The sequence below is a fragment of the Sycon ciliatum genome, chromosome 7 (assembly GCF_964019385.1).
Source record: "Sycon ciliatum chromosome 7, ocSycCili1.1, whole genome shotgun sequence".
Taxonomy (NCBI): Eukaryota; Metazoa; Porifera; class Calcarea; order Leucosolenida; family Sycettidae; genus Sycon; species Sycon ciliatum.
Window position 1 is genome coordinate 26,944,027 of NC_088649.1, and position 16,939 is coordinate 26,960,965.

The window sequence follows — 16,939 nt, forward strand, 5'->3', positions numbered from 1 at the left end:
GGGTCCAAGGAATACCGTAAGTTGGACGAGTTCTGTGGCAACTGGCGTCTGTGGGATGATGTCGTGGGCAGAAAATCCAAGCAACAGACGCATTGCGAGGAAAAGATGAGCAGCGTGGGGACAAGAGTTTGATAAGCGGACACAAGAACGTTGAAGTAACAAAACCAAAAATGACGAGTGGGAAAGCGTTTGTTGATGCGATAGCAGATAAATATATGTTCTTTTCGCCATCTCGTATTCATCAAAATAATTACTTTATACTCTCATTGTTGCAGTTTGCCTGATATTCGAGGGCTGATGTGATAGTGTAGTGCAATCATGTGTGTGACATGTACATGGCAGTGTCTTGTATGAATCACGCATATGCATATATAGTAACATATAAAATGTATACAGTTTTCAGTAGAAATTGTTCTTGTTTTTTCCTTGGCTTTTGTTTTTTTCCGCCCGCCCGCATACCTTTTGTTAAAATTTGCTGACGAGAAACATAGAAAAAACAAAGTGTGGCCTTATCGGCAAAAACAAGACTTTTGCCTGCAAAAAAACAGAGCGCCAGACCGGCTGCGCAGCGCAGAAGGTTGGAGCCTCCTTAAGACGCACAGTGGTCGTTGTGGTGTGATGCTTCGGACATCGCACATCGTGCTGTCATTCAGGCTGATGTCATTCAGGCTGATGGTATAATTGTCGAGGATGGCTGCTGGCTGCGGCAGAAGGACGACCGGCGACACATTAACATCGTTGAGCTTGACGCCGTGATCAAGGGGTTGCAACTTGCCGTGCAGTGGCAAGTGAAGGAGCTCACGCTATTCACCGATTCCAAGACTGTGGCTGCTTGGTTGCAATCGGTGCTTGGCAAGGTGTCTCGTGTTCGCGTCAGCGGCCTGAATCAGGTACTTGTACAGCGCCGTCTCCAGATTATCACTGATCTCATCGCTGTCACGGGCTTGACAGTCAAGGTCCAGTGGATCAGCAGTCAGCAGAACAAGGCGGATCAATTGACCCGTGTTCCCAGCAGCTGGATCCGATGTGGCAAGACGCTCCTTGCTCGGATTGCACCGTCCGTCACCGCTGCGGTGGTGACCGTTGGCCCATTCTCATTGGACAGAGTATCTGCTGCTCAGAATGCAGATCCTCGGATTGTTGCGACTCGCCAGCAAGTCATCGATGGTGACCCAGTTACTGATCCTGCGTTTGTCAAGGTCAAGTCACAGCTCGTAGTCCATGATGGTACGCTGTGTCGAAGTGTGAAGTTGCCGCCCAATGATGCAGTCGTCATTCCTGTTATTCCTAGTTCACTCGAGTCCGATGTCGTTCGTGCTGCTCATGTGAACTGTGGTCATGCGTCTTGGGAGGGTACATGGCGCTTCCTCTGCTCGAAGTGCTATTTCCCGAACATGCCCAATGTCAGCAGTTTGTGCGCCACTGTTCGCTGTGTGCTGCTGCCAGCCCAACCAAGGGGGTTTCGCCAGATGCCACTCGCCCTGTGGTGGCTGATGGGCCATGGAGTGTTGTAGTAATTGATACTCTGGAACTGGGCGTCGATCAGAGTGGAGAGTACAATTGTGTTCTCGTCTGCATGGATACTTTCACCAAGTGGGTGGAAGTGGTTCCGCTCCGTCAACATGACGCGGCATCAGTGGCCGAGGCATTTGTCGGCCTGTGTACGCGGTGGGGCCCGCCCCGAGTGGTTCGCTGTGATAATGGCACGGAATTCATCAACGCCATGATGTCATCGCTGTTTGACACGTTGGGTGTGACAGTGCTCAACGGTGCCGTGAGTCATCCCCTATTACAGGGATCTGTTGAGCGATTTAACCGCACTCTCCTCACCTTAATTCGGAAGGTGTTGGATGAGGCTGGTGATTGGCGATCTGAGCTGGACGTGTCATTGTATTTCGACCGTATTCGTCTGCACTCTGTCCTCAAGATTTCTCCTATGCGTGCGATGCTTGGCTGGGAGCCCACCGGTGTGCTCTTCTCGGCTACTCCTGGGCTGGGCCTGACTCCATCTGATCTTGAACGCCAGGCTGCCCGGATCCGTGATTTTGTGGAAGCTGAGCTGTCCTCCAAGGACTTTGTTGAGTCTAAAGCTGATAACTGTCTGTTCGCCGTTGGTGATGCCGTTCTTCTACATCGTTCCCATCGTCGCCAGAAATGTGAGCCGCCCTATGAGCGTGACTGGGTGGTAATTCACATTGTGTCCCCCTCTACTGTGGTAATTCGCAATGAGGCTGGTGGTGGTGAGAAAGTGGTGAATGTTGAACTGCTGAAGCCTGATGTTGGTGCTGAGGTGTTTGCTGATGTGTCTGCTGCAGATGCTGTTGCTGATGTGCCTGCTGCAGATGCTGTTGTTGACGTGGGTGCTGTCCCTGATGCTTGGTCTCGGTTTGATCCCCGTGATCCTAATTATGTGCCGCTTCGAGCCCCTGCCGATGATCCTGCTCCGTATCAGTTTCGCCCATATGGCCTTCGTCAGCGTGGTTCGCTTGCACCCCCTCAGCGTTTTCGTTAGTTTTGCTTTGTGGCGCTATTAGTATTTGTGGTGGTATTTTGTTTGGCATACCACCAGGGGGAGAGGTGAAGTAGAGTAACCCTCTTGCGCATGTTGTACGTAATGTAATGAGTGATACGTACTTTCGATATTGATTTCGCTGGTGCACACGTTGGTGCAGCGCTGGTGAACGCGCTGGTGCACGCGCTGATGCACGCGTTGGTGCAGCCAGTTGTTTTGCGTTGTAAGTGATGCAGCTTGTTGAGGAGAAGGGTTTTCAATATCTTGTGTTCAGTTCTTCTTCCTTCTGGCCTGGTCAAGTTCGTGCTTTTTTCTTCTGTACACTTCTTGTGCATTTTGGAATTGAAATTAATAATTATAGTCCAACTTATATCCTTGCGCTGGTCTGGTGGTGGATAATTCCACAACACTCTCGTTTTGTCTGTCCATTTTTGTGTATGGCTGATCCGCTGTCTTCTCTGTGTGTGATATGTAATGCAGTTGTGTGCACAAATCCCTGGGTGAAAAAGAACAAAGCATGTGAATGTAAACCGAGACCAGGCGGACCCATCTGCACAGAAGGTAAGGGCTAAAAAAAGCTGCTGTCATTGTAGTCTGCTTGTCAAAGAACATATGACCCATGCATACCCGCGTGCTGGACTGTTGTATTTGAAGACAAGAAAAAGTAGTTCCCAGCGTTTTTGCCTGGTTCTCCAGCTTATTACTGAACGTGTGTTCTATTCAAGTGCAAGGCATGAGTATCAGTTTGATATACCTGGGATTGGTGAATGGGTGTTAGTGTTAGCGTTTGTGGCGATGTTGAGGTCTATACAATGTCATGATGATCAAGATACATGCGACAACGACTTGAGAATCCAGTAGGTTATTCAAGTTCTATCCCTATTTGTGTGTTTTGGGAAATACGTGAATGCACCCAATCTCTACTGCAGTGTGCAATTGCTTGAATGATGGTGAGTGTACTGAAGACGGCACCTGCAACTGCCGGAAAGGTTTCCATGGAGACCAGTGTCAACATGGTAAGTAACTGCTAAATGAAGTGAATACTCGTGTTTCTTTGATTCACATGCCCCTGGGAATTGTGACCATACATGGGCATGCATACATCAACAATTATTCATAAGTTATGAATCGGTTCGGAACCAAATTTGGGTTCCGAACCGATTCATACCTGTGATTTACCACCCCCTCCTTTTGGACACAGGAAGCTAGTGCTTGAAGACAGCATGCCTTTCTGGAGACCATGCTCGAGATCTCTCTGACTTCCCAAGAGGCGATTTACATGACGGCAGTGCATCCCGCCGGGAAGAGAAGCACGTGATCTCGAGAGCTTGCAAAACAGACCACGGAATGTCACGACATGCATTTCCAACCACCGCCCCCCTCCCCCCCCCCACCCCCTCATGGCGCCGGGACCGTACCGGGATAGCCGGCGGGATACGTTCGCGCCAAAATATGAGCACATGTGACTAAATCTCCATGGTAGCATCAGGCACGGGATGAATCCTGCCGTCGTGTAAATCACCTCTAAAGCTTTTGATTGTTACAGAAATTGTCTCAAGTGCCAAAGAAAGTGCCTCGGAAGTTTGATTATTGGTATACCCCCCCCCCCCCCCGCCCCTCCTTCCCTCACTATCTATGAATTAACCATGGCTCAGCTCTCCAAACCCGGTGCAAAGACGGTTACCACAAAAAATTTCAATAGCCTGCTTGCATTTACGCCTAATCAGAGTAACGTTACTCAAGTAGATAATCAAGCAAGATACGGAGGGCTTGATGGCTGATCGAAGCCCAAGGGACCAGTCCGAGGGCTTTGATCAGTCATCAAGCCCGACTGTACCTCGCTTGAATATGCTTCAGACAATCCCCAACCAATATTTTATCGGAAATAACATGCATCTTAACCTCTCTATTATTTGAACTGGATTCTGGTATCCATCTGAGAAAGTCGGTGTTCGTTGTGTTCTACTTCGCCTGACTGTCTCTTGCATGTGTACCGTGTTATATTCAGCTTTCAAGACAAAGTGCCCGGGCACAAATAATGCAATATTCACCTGGATGGCTCTTGCCAGCTTGCCGTGTTATCCACATCTCGACTATGGCAGTTGCCAGAAGAAAACGAACTTCGTGCACGCCCGCGAGATGTGCGTGAGAAGAGGATACAACGTCGTAGACTATAATTCCTTCACTGGACTTGGCTTGAAGCTGGGTGTTAGTGACTGCATAAAATCATTGGTGAGCGAGATGATGGCTAGACGTAACAGCAGTTACAGCACCCCTCTCAAGATATGGACATCGTACATGTACTTTGGTCAGCATGTTATTTACAAGCAAGGCAAGGACAAGTCGAGCGACGCACTATTTGACAGGGGTGGAAGAGGCAATCATGATGTCATCTGTGAAGGTAGGCTGTTGCGCTTTTAACCCATTTAAGGCTATAGGCCATGGCACCCAGGCTCTGCACTTCTTATTTGGCAATGAAAAAGATGTATAATCTATACCGGTATATACCATACTTCCCCACATATAAGCCCATGGGCTTATATGTGAAAATTTGCTGCGGAAAAGAGTTTTTGCTGTGTGAACATGCCCGGGTAGAAGCCCATATGCTTATATGTGCAATAAAGGTTTGTCTGTGTTCTAAACAACGGTGTTATCACAATGCTTAGCAGTATATTCAGCTCCCGGGTGTTTCACCAATAGTGTTGACATTATAAGCGCATTAGGAAACCAGAGGCCACATGCCACGTACTGCTCTTTTCTCTCCGAAACTCAACACTTGCAAGCCAGATATGAAAGAAAGAAAAAATCATCAGTCACGCCACCGGGACTCGAACCAGGGACCTTGCTATTCGCGAGCAATGCTCTAACCAACTGAGCTACAGTATGACTCTTATCCACAGTGATGGTCAATCTATCCTTCTTCGATCAATCCATATCTGGTACTCCGAGTTTCTTGAGTTTTTTTCAATCGTCAGGCAACTTTTCTAATTCTCTATATATAGTTAGGAACCTTGGGAGCAACCACTCATATAGATACGTCCTCAGCGCCTGGGCATCATTTTCAATGATGTATATATATATAGCGGTTAGTGGGTTAAAGGGGGTGTCCAGTGATAGTAGTGGGACAGGAGGAATGAAACAGAGACGGCGAGAGTAGTGAATGCAACCGAGGTTTCCCTCTTCAATGAGAAACCTACCGCTCTAGCCAGGGTCATATCCACACATGAGTAACCAATTAGTTTCATCTGCGAAGAAACATTTCATGTGTATGCTTGCGCCATAACCCGGTGTTATACTACTCCCTTGGTAGAACCGCTGAATGATTTGCAAATGTGACACGGTGCTGCTCTACGAAGTCTGGCGAGCCCCAGGCCTGTGAACATTGTAGTGTTGAAACTATCTCACCGGATACTCGTTAGCTCGCTCGCCAGAAACTCGGCTCGTTTGTGCGGCCAGCTCCTTCGCACTAAAGAACACCGTACACCATACTCCGTACACATGGCAGTACATGTCGACCGGGGAGTCGTAAAATATTTTACGACTCCTTGGTCGATCGAGAGTCCAGTCCCGCGCAAAGTGAAAATCACTCGCATTTGCAGTGACTGTATGCCTGCACGACACTTTGAGTTGCTTCAGTTGTCGTTGCAGCTTTGGTGGACTCTACTGATGTCTTGTTCCGCATCTGCTGACCTGTCGCAGGATATGCTTCGGTCACCTCCATTCGAGTGAAAGTTACGCTCAGTCGTTTAGAAGTTTTCTCCCGCGATGCAGCGGAGACCAGGGCTACTTCCCATTTTTGCAAAACGGTCTTTTCTTTCAAAGGCTGCTCAAAAACGGCGCTGAAAAGACATCTCGACACCAAACAACAGTCCGAAGTGAAGCAGCAGCAACCCCAAATGCCGGCGGTGATAATTTGAACCATCTGAAAAAAGTCGAACTTAAAATAGAAAAAAAATTATTCAAAAAATCATATTTGCCACATCAATGAAACTCGTTAGCTCGCTCGATAGGTTGCTCGTTAGTGAAACTGATCGCTCGTTCGTTATAGATACGCTCGTTTCAACACTAGAACATTGAACTACTCACTAGCTCTGGGCACTTCCTTATCCATGAGATCGGGTGTCATGGAGCGGGGCGTTTGATTTCAAGCTCCCCTTATTCGTAGATTTGTTTCATGATGTGTTTCTACCCACAACTGTATCTTCCCTTGCTTTGCAGCCAAATGGCTCCAGGCCAACGGTTCTGTACACGCCGCAGCAACTCCAGCACACAGACCCAGCGTGACTGAGCAGTTCGCAGAGGACGCATGTCAGGAGTACGGACATCATCTCATTACCAAGGAGTGGCTAGAAGAACATGGCCATGTGTTAACAGAGCGCTGGCTAGAGAAGTTGGCCTTATTGCATAAACACCAGCAAGCACCTTACCACGTCGCGTCAATCCGAGTCAATGGCCATTCCCTTTACAGAACCGTAATGTTTAGCGCGCGAAAGCAGACGTTTCAGAACGCCACAAGCAAAACTCAAGCCCAGATTCTCTGTGTCAGTAAGTGAGACAAGGCTTCTTAACTTAAACGGCTGACCATGCGCAAGTAGTGCTCTGCCCTTGTGTGTGACATCAGCACGATGAGTATACTGTTGTGCATTTGTGCATTTGTGTAACATGTCTCCCGTGCCACTGTTAACTGTGTGAACAGGGCTTGTGCTAATAATGTGCCACTATGTACGATGTGACCTTGCAATGTGCAAACATGTCGTATCCAAGCATTTCTTTAGTTTCGATTGCGACTTGCTTGTTTGGCACAAGCAACTTTATTTGTTGGAAGAAAGTCTATGCAGTGTAGCGTGGCGATTGTCCGCAACCCTGGGAGCGCAGGCCATATCCAGGCGTTCGCAAGAGGGGTATGATGGGATATTATTTTACAGTCAAACACCGATTGTGCGGACGTTAACTCTCCGGACAATCGGTTATCCGGATCTCCTGGTCGGGCTGGACAACATACAAAATTGGCAGCTTTTTTTGAAGTTTTGCTGATTTTTGCCACTCGGAGCAGCACTCAAGCCATGCCCAAGATGTTTTACAGCAGGTTGTTCAGTCAAAATGTACAACGATGAGAAGCTGGAGTGCACCTAGGTCCTGTTGTACTACCGAAGAGAATTAAAAATGGTGAAAATTTGCTGGAATATGCATGTGATAGATGTATGAGTGGTCCCATAACCGACCATTCTTCTCCTCTGATCACCGTGGAAATGGCCAGTGCCCCGAAGGGTGGCTGACAATTGGCACCCTGCTGTATTTTAATGGCAACTGTCAAATGCACTATGCTTTAGCTCATTGGCAGATCCTATGAGGGTAAATACTGAAAAAATCCCTGCTCTCAGGCATCAGTTCCTATAATTTTTTGCTGCATGATAAGGTTTCTTGGACTATCATTTTGGATTATCAAAAATGTCAAGTGTTAGGGACTGTAAAGGCCGATTCACAATACAAATTCTTGCGACGCGACATGCAACTTTACAACACCTGCGACGAGCTGCGACAGCGACACACAGTTCACAATAGATGATATCCCAAATAACGTGCTACTAGACTTGAGGGGGCATTGCACACAAGTTGCATACAAATTATACTACAATGTGTACATGGTAGGCCCTGAGCTCTGCATGAGGACAAGTCACAGGTAACTGTACAACTTTGAACTTTGTATGCAACTACTTACTCTGCAATGTCCTCCCAAGTCTAGTTGCACGTTATATGGCATATCATCTATCGTTTTCATGTTTGCGACATCCTTATGCGCTAGTAGTACTATGCACGTGCACTGCACGTGCACCCAGGGTCGAAACAGTACTCCATTTTGTGTATGTCGTACAACATTCTTCAACTTCTGCGACAGGTGCCTTGCAACAGCTTGCGACAGCTCGCGACAGGCAGATTCTTGTCGCAACTGTCGCAAATCGTGTGTCACGTCGCAGAAAGTTGTACTGTGAATCGACCTTTAGAGTGTAATGCAATTGACTTTTTGTTGTCCTGTTCTGCACAGAGACATGTGAGACCGGTGTTCTTGGACCAAACCTGAGTTGTGTGTGTAACCGCACCTCAACCTATGGTCAATATTGTGAAAAGGGTAAGACACCGAGCCATTCTTTTTTTGGTTTGTCTGAGAACACGCCGCAAGACTGCTGGAGATCATCCAGTATCATGATCTATGCAAGCGGAGAGACCGGCCCAATTTACCTAGACCACTTAGTTAATGTGAAAGTCATGGAAAGCCTTGTACCTCGGATGAAGCATTTGCTGGAGATGGCTGACATTGCCACGGCTAAATGGTTAATTAACTCGTGCTCAAGGGTGTCATCGATTGGCGAAACTGGATTGAGTGCGAGCAGGCAGTGACATTCGAACAACGCTGGCCAAATCTAACAAAGCAAGGGTGTATTACGCAAAATGCACGCATGTCGTACAAAGATTCTGTGAAGGCTTCCAAAAAACTTCAACGTCCATTTCCACTCCAGCGACTCCCGGGTTGGGGGCCGGTGTGGTCGGATTCCACTCCAAGTACACCTACTCCGGATTCGGCCAGATTAGGCCAATTGATCACGCACTTGCTCGGAACGCACTTGCTCGGGATTCGCCCTATCGATCATGCCCATCCCAGTCAAATGTTGTTGTTGTTTCAAATCTTTATTCTCACGATAGCCAGTGGCCAATAAGAGATAATAGTGTAAGAAAGGAGAAAGAGTGAGGAAGAATTGGGTGGGCAAGGCCTAGGGGTTAATGACTACTTAAGTGTACGGGCAGGGGTGGTCGCCACACGAGCATACAGAGTTGCGTACTTAAGTGTACGGGCAGGGGTGGTCGCTACACGAGCATACAGAGTTGTGCAACAGCAGGGATATCTCGGATTTGAAGGGAAAACGAGAAGGGATTTCGCGAAGCTGGGTGGGCAAGCAATTAAAGTAATGAAGGGCTTTGTACAGGGGAGAATGGAGACAGCGGTCAGTCCGCGGAGTTGGCAATGCCAAGTACGAGAGCGACGTAAATTATACGAAGGTTGCACGTTGCTAGCAGTATGCAGCGAGAGTATATGTGGTGGGGCATAATTGTGGCGCAGAGAATGCGCGAAGAGTATATGTTTAACTTAAAAGTGTGAAAATAATGCTGGCCATTTGATGCGATGCAAAAGGTGGGAGTGTTCTAAGTGTGTGTAAAGGGGAAGGTGGAGACATATTCTGGCGGCTTTCCGCTGGAGTCGTTCTAGCCTGTCAAGGGAAGTGTGTGACAACGGTGTGAGAGCATTGCTCGCATATGAGAATATAGGTAGTATGTATGTCTGATAGATGTGAGATAAAGAATCACTGGTGAGTGTAGACCTTAGTATAAAAAGAATATTGAAAGACTTGAGTGATTTTTTGACTATGTATTCAACATGCTCCGTCCAACGGAGGTCATGCTTAAAGATTATTCCGAGTTGTTTGTGTTTTTGTGCTACGGTAAGCGGAATATTCCTGAGGGTGATCTGGGGTAGCTGTTCAGGGGGGCGGTTGTTGTGGTAGAACGGGAGGATGACTGTTTTCTTTGTGTTAACCAGCAGATGCCATCTTTGAAGCCAGTCTCCAGCTGCTGTGACACTCTGTAGTTTCGGGTGCAGTCTTGAAGAGTTCTTGCTTTGGAAATCAGAGCGGTGTCATCTGCAAATTGGCTACAGGTGGTGCCGGGATTCTCACTTGCGTGTGGAAGGTCTATGTTGTAGACGAGGAATAGAAGCGGCCCAAGAATAAATCCCTGAGGGACGCCCACAGGGATCTCGAGGAAAGGCGATAGGTCGCCATCCACCTGGACCCTCTGCCGACGCCCCAACAGGTACCGTCGGAACCACTTCAGGGCGTTGCCCAGGACACCATAGTGGGAGAGTTTTGCTGGAAGGCCGGCATGCCACACACGATCGAAGGCCTTGCTTAGATCAAAAAAGCAGGCATTGACGTGTTTCCCGTCGTCTCTCGCAGTGGACAGGGTATGGACGAGACGGGCGATCTCCTGCTCAGTGCCGTCTTTCACGCGGAATCCGGACTGCTGGTTGGGCAGGTGGGGTGTGATGTGCTTGTAGAGGAGTTGACGTGCAATTTTTTCTTGGATTTTTGATGTAGTGCTCAAGAGAGAGATGGGTCTATAATTTGTTGGTTGGGTTGGGTCACCAGGCTTGAGTACTGGAGTAATGGTGGCATCTTTCCACTCCTGTGGGATTTCTCCGGTTTGGAACGATAGATTAAAGAGGTTCGATAACGACGGTGCAAGTTCCTTAGCCGCTTCTTTGAGTAGGCGGTTTGGAATAGAGTCGAGCCCGGGGCTTTTGTTGGTATCAACTCCGCGGAGGAGTTTTTCGACCTCAGCTTGGGAAGTCGAGATTTCTTGAAGGGGACTGAGGATGTCAGGGGTGGTGTTGATGGCTGGAGTTTGCTCATCTGCATTGGCCACGGACAGCTTGCTCTGTGAAATGAAGAATTCGTTGTTGTTGTTGTTGTTTATTTTTATTTTACTTCACCAAGTGAACAGGCATTTCTGCCTTCTCACCAGGTCAGCGGAGACCTAGTTCCGACTAAATGATAAATGTCTCGATTTCCACTAAGCATAGAGTAACACCCCGTGCATTTTTCTATGCCACTCCGTGCATGCGTTTATTGATGGGCGTTGCAGCATGCAAGTGCTTGAATCAGGGTCAGTGTGACAACAAAGGTGAATGCAGCTGCCCGAAAGGATTCACCGGAGACAAGTGCCAACTCGGTAAGTAGAAGAGATTTAGTTTTCTTCAAGTATTCTTTTTCAGTTCCCTTGGGATTTTTTAATCATGCACTGACAAGTACTTTGACTCGCTAATGAAGGAGTCCACGCTTTTTGGACATGATCGTACGAGGCATAATAAGAAATTCTATGTCAACAGTCCATGGTAGCCATGGAAACAGAGTGTGGAATTTTGCATTCCACTGCCATGGCAATCAATATGCCTTGGTCGAAATTCACTTTGGACGCAGTTGCAAGCGCTTCGACAGGAACATGGGCGCCCATTTTGAAAATTGATAAAATTGCACATATGCAATGCCCTGGATGTAGTCTTGCCTTTTGTGCCATTACTTTGTACTACAAGAACCTCATCTCACCCATTGTTTCAACAAGATTCTCAAGCAACAGCACTTTTGCAGCGCGATTTCTTGGGTTCTACCGGTAGGACCCGTGGTCTTACCGGTAGGACGGCAGGCTAGCTATCATTAACAATCCAGAATCACGGGTGGTCAATATCATTCTGGAATTGCCCAACCAAATGCAACTTTAGTCTGTCTGACTTCGTGTCTGGCTGATTTGCTCTCTTCCTCTTCTTCCCCTTCCTTGCGATGTGTGATGCAGTTGTGTGTACACATCCCTGGGTGAAAAAGAACAAAGTATGCGAATGTACGGCCAAACTAGATGGACCTAACTGCACAGAAGGTAAGGGCTGAAGAAAGCTGCTGTAATGTATGTAGGCATGTCAGAGAATGTATGACCTATGCTCTCACGCATGCTTGAATGTTGTATTTTGAAGACAAGAAAACAACTCCCGAGTCCTCATGCGGGCTTCTCCGACCTACTCTGCAACATATGCTCAGTTTGTAGCCGGAATGTAATAATTTTAAACTGATTGGGAGAGCATATGTCGGCTACAAGAATTCTGGCTAATCTGAACACTGCAACTAGAATACACCAAAAGGGGCGAAGAAGCTAAAATATTGTGTTGCCTTGTAAAAAAAAAAATGATCTAAAATATAAGAAAAGAAGAAGCTACAAATTAATACATCTCTGCACTTGAAGTGTAAAGCGTGAAGTGTGCAAAGCAGCGTGCACGGAAGTCAATGCTGCGCCCCTACCCCTTCGGCAAAAATATTGGTATGGGGAGTTGGACACCCTCGTAAGTGGTCAAAAGAGCTGGTTTGAGGCGTCCATGATGATGGGCAAGGACATGTGAACAATTTCTCGACAGTCCGTTATTCTATTCCTTTTCGTGTGCTTTGGAAATGCGTGAATATTCCAATCACTGCTGCAGCATGCAAATGCTTGAATGACGGCCAGTGCACCGAAGATGGCACCTGCATCTGCCGGAAACGTTTCCATGGAGATCAGTGTCAGAACAGTAAGTATATGGCGTATGAAGTAAACCCGTGTTTTGTTCATGTTTCTGGAATACTGTAAAATGACGCAAATATTAACCATCGTGAAATCAAGCTTCAACAGTGGGTGTATGTAGGTGTCCACTGTGCTTCGCGACCTTTTGCCATCGCAAACTTGTTGGTTCTAAGAAATCGCGAAAATTTAGTGACGCGGATATTGGGCGATTTACTGTAGTCGAAAGCGCGGCTGCTGTTGGCTGTGAGCTGCGCTTGGTGGGTCTTTACATTTGTGGCATTCTCCGTCCGCACTATGTACACGCCAGTGTCCGAGTTTACCAGGCCCACGGGCACCATACAACAGGACAGCTAGCTCCATGGACCTGCAGGCGGGGAAGATCATTGGACATGCATTCGTAGTGCGTTTGTACGTGCGGCTGTTCATAGTCCCATAGGTCTGTCCATGTGGCTCTGCAACAAGATACCTGGCCACGTCAGGTGCACTTGCAGCATTACGAACCAATGCGAGTTCGATTATGAAGATATTAGAGTTCATTCTTCTCGGCAGCATATTCTTGTACACGACCGCACTATAACCGATATATACTGTAACAGTTTAGGGCAAGGAACAAAGCAAATAGCGCCTGACGTAGGTGTTTTGTTCGGAAGTTTGAGGAAAGTTGAGGGCGGAAAAGTCTGATTAAAAAATTGACTGCCATCACCAGAACTACCGTAAAACTTGGTTTCAGCGACCACTCCAAGGTGCAAGCAAAAGCGGTCGTTAAAGCCAGGTGGTCTTTAGAACCAGGTCCCACAGTGTCTGTGTAGAACTGTCGTTGCATGGAAAAATGGTCCGTGTTAAGAGCAGGTGGTCCCTAAACCCAGAGGTCGCTTACACCAGGTTTTACTGTATAGCTGAGATGATCCGATGATATTTGGGATCATTTTAGTAAACAAATTCTTAAATGGACTGCGGTATCCCTACTGAGCAAGTATACGTCTTGTTAAGCTGTGGTCCAGTTGTGTTCTACTTCACCTGACCGTGTCTTGCATGTGCACTGTGTTATGTTAAGGTTTCAAGACAAAGTGCCTGGGTACAGATAAGGCAATGTACACCTGGATGGCTCTCGCCGGCTTGCCGTGTCATCCACACCTCGACGGTGACAGCTGCCAGAAGAAGACGAACTTGACGCATGCCCGACAGATGTGCAAGAGAAGAGGATACGACGTGGTAGACTATAATGCCTTCACAACCCTGTCTCTGGGCGTGCGGGACTGCATGGAAGCATTACTCAACAAGATGATGGCAAGCAATTTCAAAAACCCTATCACAATATGGACATCTTTCTTGAGGTATGGCAAGCATGTCATTTACAAGGAGGGCAAGAACAACTTAAGAGAAGAGTTACATGATAGTAGTGGAGCAAGCCATCTTGATTTCGAGATGATGGCGAGCGGTGACAGCAACCCTATCTCCCTATCGTCAGGGCAAGGACAAGTTAAGAACAAGTTGAGAGAAGAGTTACATGATGATGGTAGTGGAGCAAGCCATCTTGATGTCAAGATGATGGCGAGCGGTGACAGCAACCCTATCTCCCTATCGTCAGGGCAAGGACAAGTTAAGAACAAGTTGAGAGAAGAGTTACATGATGATGGTAGTGGAGCAAGCCATCTTGATGTCAAGATGATGGCGAGCGGTGACAGAAACTCTATCTCAATATCGGCATCGCTCGAGGAGGATGACCAAATTATCATGTACCAGCAGCGCAAGAACGAGTTAAGAGAAGAGTTACTTGATAGTAATGGAGCAAGCCATCATGATGTCATCTGCGAAGGTAGGCTGTTGCATTGTGATCATATGAACGAGTGAGAGAAAAATGTTGAGTAGCCAGGGACGAATGGATAGGGTAGGCACGACAAGAGTTATTACAACCGAGGTTTCTGAGTTCAATTGGAAACTGATCGGTATAGCCAGATTCAGACCCACACACACGGAAGCAATCAAAACACTTCTGTCATATGCTTATGTAACCCGGCATCATACTACTCCCTTCGTTTGACCACCGAGTAATCCGCAACTATGGCATGGTTCTGCTCAATGAAGTCTCCCCAGCCCCATAATTAATGACGTCAACTTGAAAGTCAGTCGGGAGAGCAGGGTATGTGGAAGTTGCACACTCTGGGGAGTTATGTACTCTTGGTATAACCGCTGGGTGATTCCCAACTATGGCACGGTGCTGCTCAATGAAGTCCACCCAGCCCCATGGCTGCAAATATAGGCCGACACCTGAACCTGTCTCAGAATAGGGGTGAAATGGTAGCATTGACCTTTCCGTTAGACCGGGTTTTATTGAGCATGACTAGATTGTGGTCACCCGTTATTTAGATTTATTTCGTAACTTTTGTCAAAAAGGCAGAAGAGACCAGAGAGAATCGGTTAAATAATTGTTGTAATGCTTCGTTTCATGCACAAAGTGGAGCTAAGGCAGTCCTTTGTTGGATCGCTCCATCCTGGTGGTGTTGAGTACTCCAAGCCATCTGGGAATGCTCACTGTTGTCATTGCGTTTGTTATACATACAGTTGTTCCTCTCTAATCCGGCACCTTTTGCAATGGAATTTTTTCTGCTGGATAAACAAGGGTGCCGCGAGTGGATTATCAAATCCTGCCCTCCAACCCGGCCCACATGTTACCATACATGTTTGTGTCGTATATCAAAACATAGGGATGTTCTGTGTCAAACCAAGTACTTTGTGGAATCATGGAATGCATGTCTATAACATACACTTGGGAATATCTTATGTACTAGCATAGGATATTTATTCCCAAATGTATGTTACATGTGTTGTGTATGTTACAATGGTTCCTGACAGTATGCGATGTACAACTGCTGGATTAGAAAATCAAATTATGTTCAGTTTGAGTGATCTGTTGCAGAAATCGCTGCTGGAGGCGGAATTCAAGTGCCGGATTAAAGGGTAGAAAAAGAACTGAAAAATTCCGTTTTGCCAGAAAGTGTGCTGCTTTGCAAGGGTGCTGGATAAACAAGTGCCGGATTAGAGAGGGACGACTGTATTACCTAATGCCTACTGTATGTGCCCTTGTTTTGCAGCCAAGTGGCTTCACGCCAACTCCTCAGTATACACCACAGCAACGCCAGCGCTGAGGCCCAACGTCACTGAGCAATTCGCAGAGGAGGCATGTGAGCAGTACGGACTTCACCTCATAACCGGGGCCTGGCTGCAAGCACATGGCCATGTATTAAGAGAGAGCTTCCTAGAGAGATTGGCTATTCGGCAAGCACCTTACCACGTCAAACCAATCGTGGTGAACGGCAACTTCCTTTTCAGAACCGTAACGTTTAGCGAGGGAAAACAGAGGTTTGTGAACACCACAAGCAATCACCGAGCCCAAATCCTCTGTGTCAGTAAGTGAGATGTCTTGAACTTTTAAAAGCAATACGATAAAATTATAGCATGTGCCTAACAAACTCGGCAACCTGCACCACTGTGACTGTTTATGCAACTTTTCACCGTACCTGTGGCTTACCATGAGGTCAGAAATGACGTACTGCACGAATTACGCTCCCACAGGAACCACCCTGAGTTGCACACTCTGGTTTATGTAAACTTGTCGTTAGTGTTTGGCACAAAACACATAACTTGCAAACCTTGGGTCCTCTCTATTTTAATCCTTGCCTTTACATCCGAGTGTGACCTATTATTATTATTATTATTTTTTTTTTTAAAGAGGTCGGAGGCGGATAATACTTTAAAACGAAGGTAAGTTATGGGTCGCAAGTATCCACGCAAACACACATCCAGTCATAGTAAGGCACTTGTCATAAGTATCCGAACGTTTTCGGTCCCTTCTCATCAAGGATTATACAGGGAATGGCTCAAGCTGGAAAGACTAAAACTTATATAGCGTAAAGATAATTAGATAACAACACTCGTGACAAGGTGGAAAATTATCAAGTTTAGCACGACACAAAACTCGAAGGAAAATAATAATAGTTACAACAACATAGTGAGCAAATTAAGTTACATTGTTTTCCACCTTGGCACGAGTGTTGTTATCTAATTATCTTTACGCTATATAAGTTTTAGTCTTTCCAGCTTGAGCCATTCCCTGTATAATCCTTGATGAGAAGGGACCGAAAACGTTCGGATACTTATGACAAGTGCCTTATTATGACTGGATGTGTGTTTGCGTGGATATTTGCGACCCATAACTTACCTTCGTTTTAAATTATTATTATTCTTATTATTTAAATTTTTAAATGGGCAATCCCC

At 46.7% G+C, this 16,939-nt stretch overlaps 1 protein-coding gene across 1 annotated transcript in view; it reads left to right on the plus strand.

The window, feature by feature from the left end:
- Positions 1-3,419: 3,419 nt before the first annotated feature.
- The window catches only part of LOC135821761 (uncharacterized), a 45,386-nt gene continuing 31,866 nt past the window's right edge, over positions 3,420-16,939 (plus strand). The window contains exons 1-9 of the mRNA XM_065334758.1: positions 3,420-3,528; positions 4,521-4,913; positions 6,731-7,057; positions 8,556-8,639; positions 11,207-11,293; positions 11,912-11,992; positions 12,585-12,671; positions 13,719-14,480; positions 15,757-16,071. Of these exons, the coding sequence (XP_065190830.1) occupies positions 3,420-3,528; positions 4,521-4,913; positions 6,731-7,057; positions 8,556-8,639; positions 11,207-11,293; positions 11,912-11,992; positions 12,585-12,671; positions 13,719-14,480; positions 15,757-16,071 (2,245 nt within the window). The remainder of the gene's footprint in view (positions 3,529-4,520; positions 4,914-6,730; positions 7,058-8,555; positions 8,640-11,206; positions 11,294-11,911; positions 11,993-12,584; positions 12,672-13,718; positions 14,481-15,756; positions 16,072-16,939) is intronic.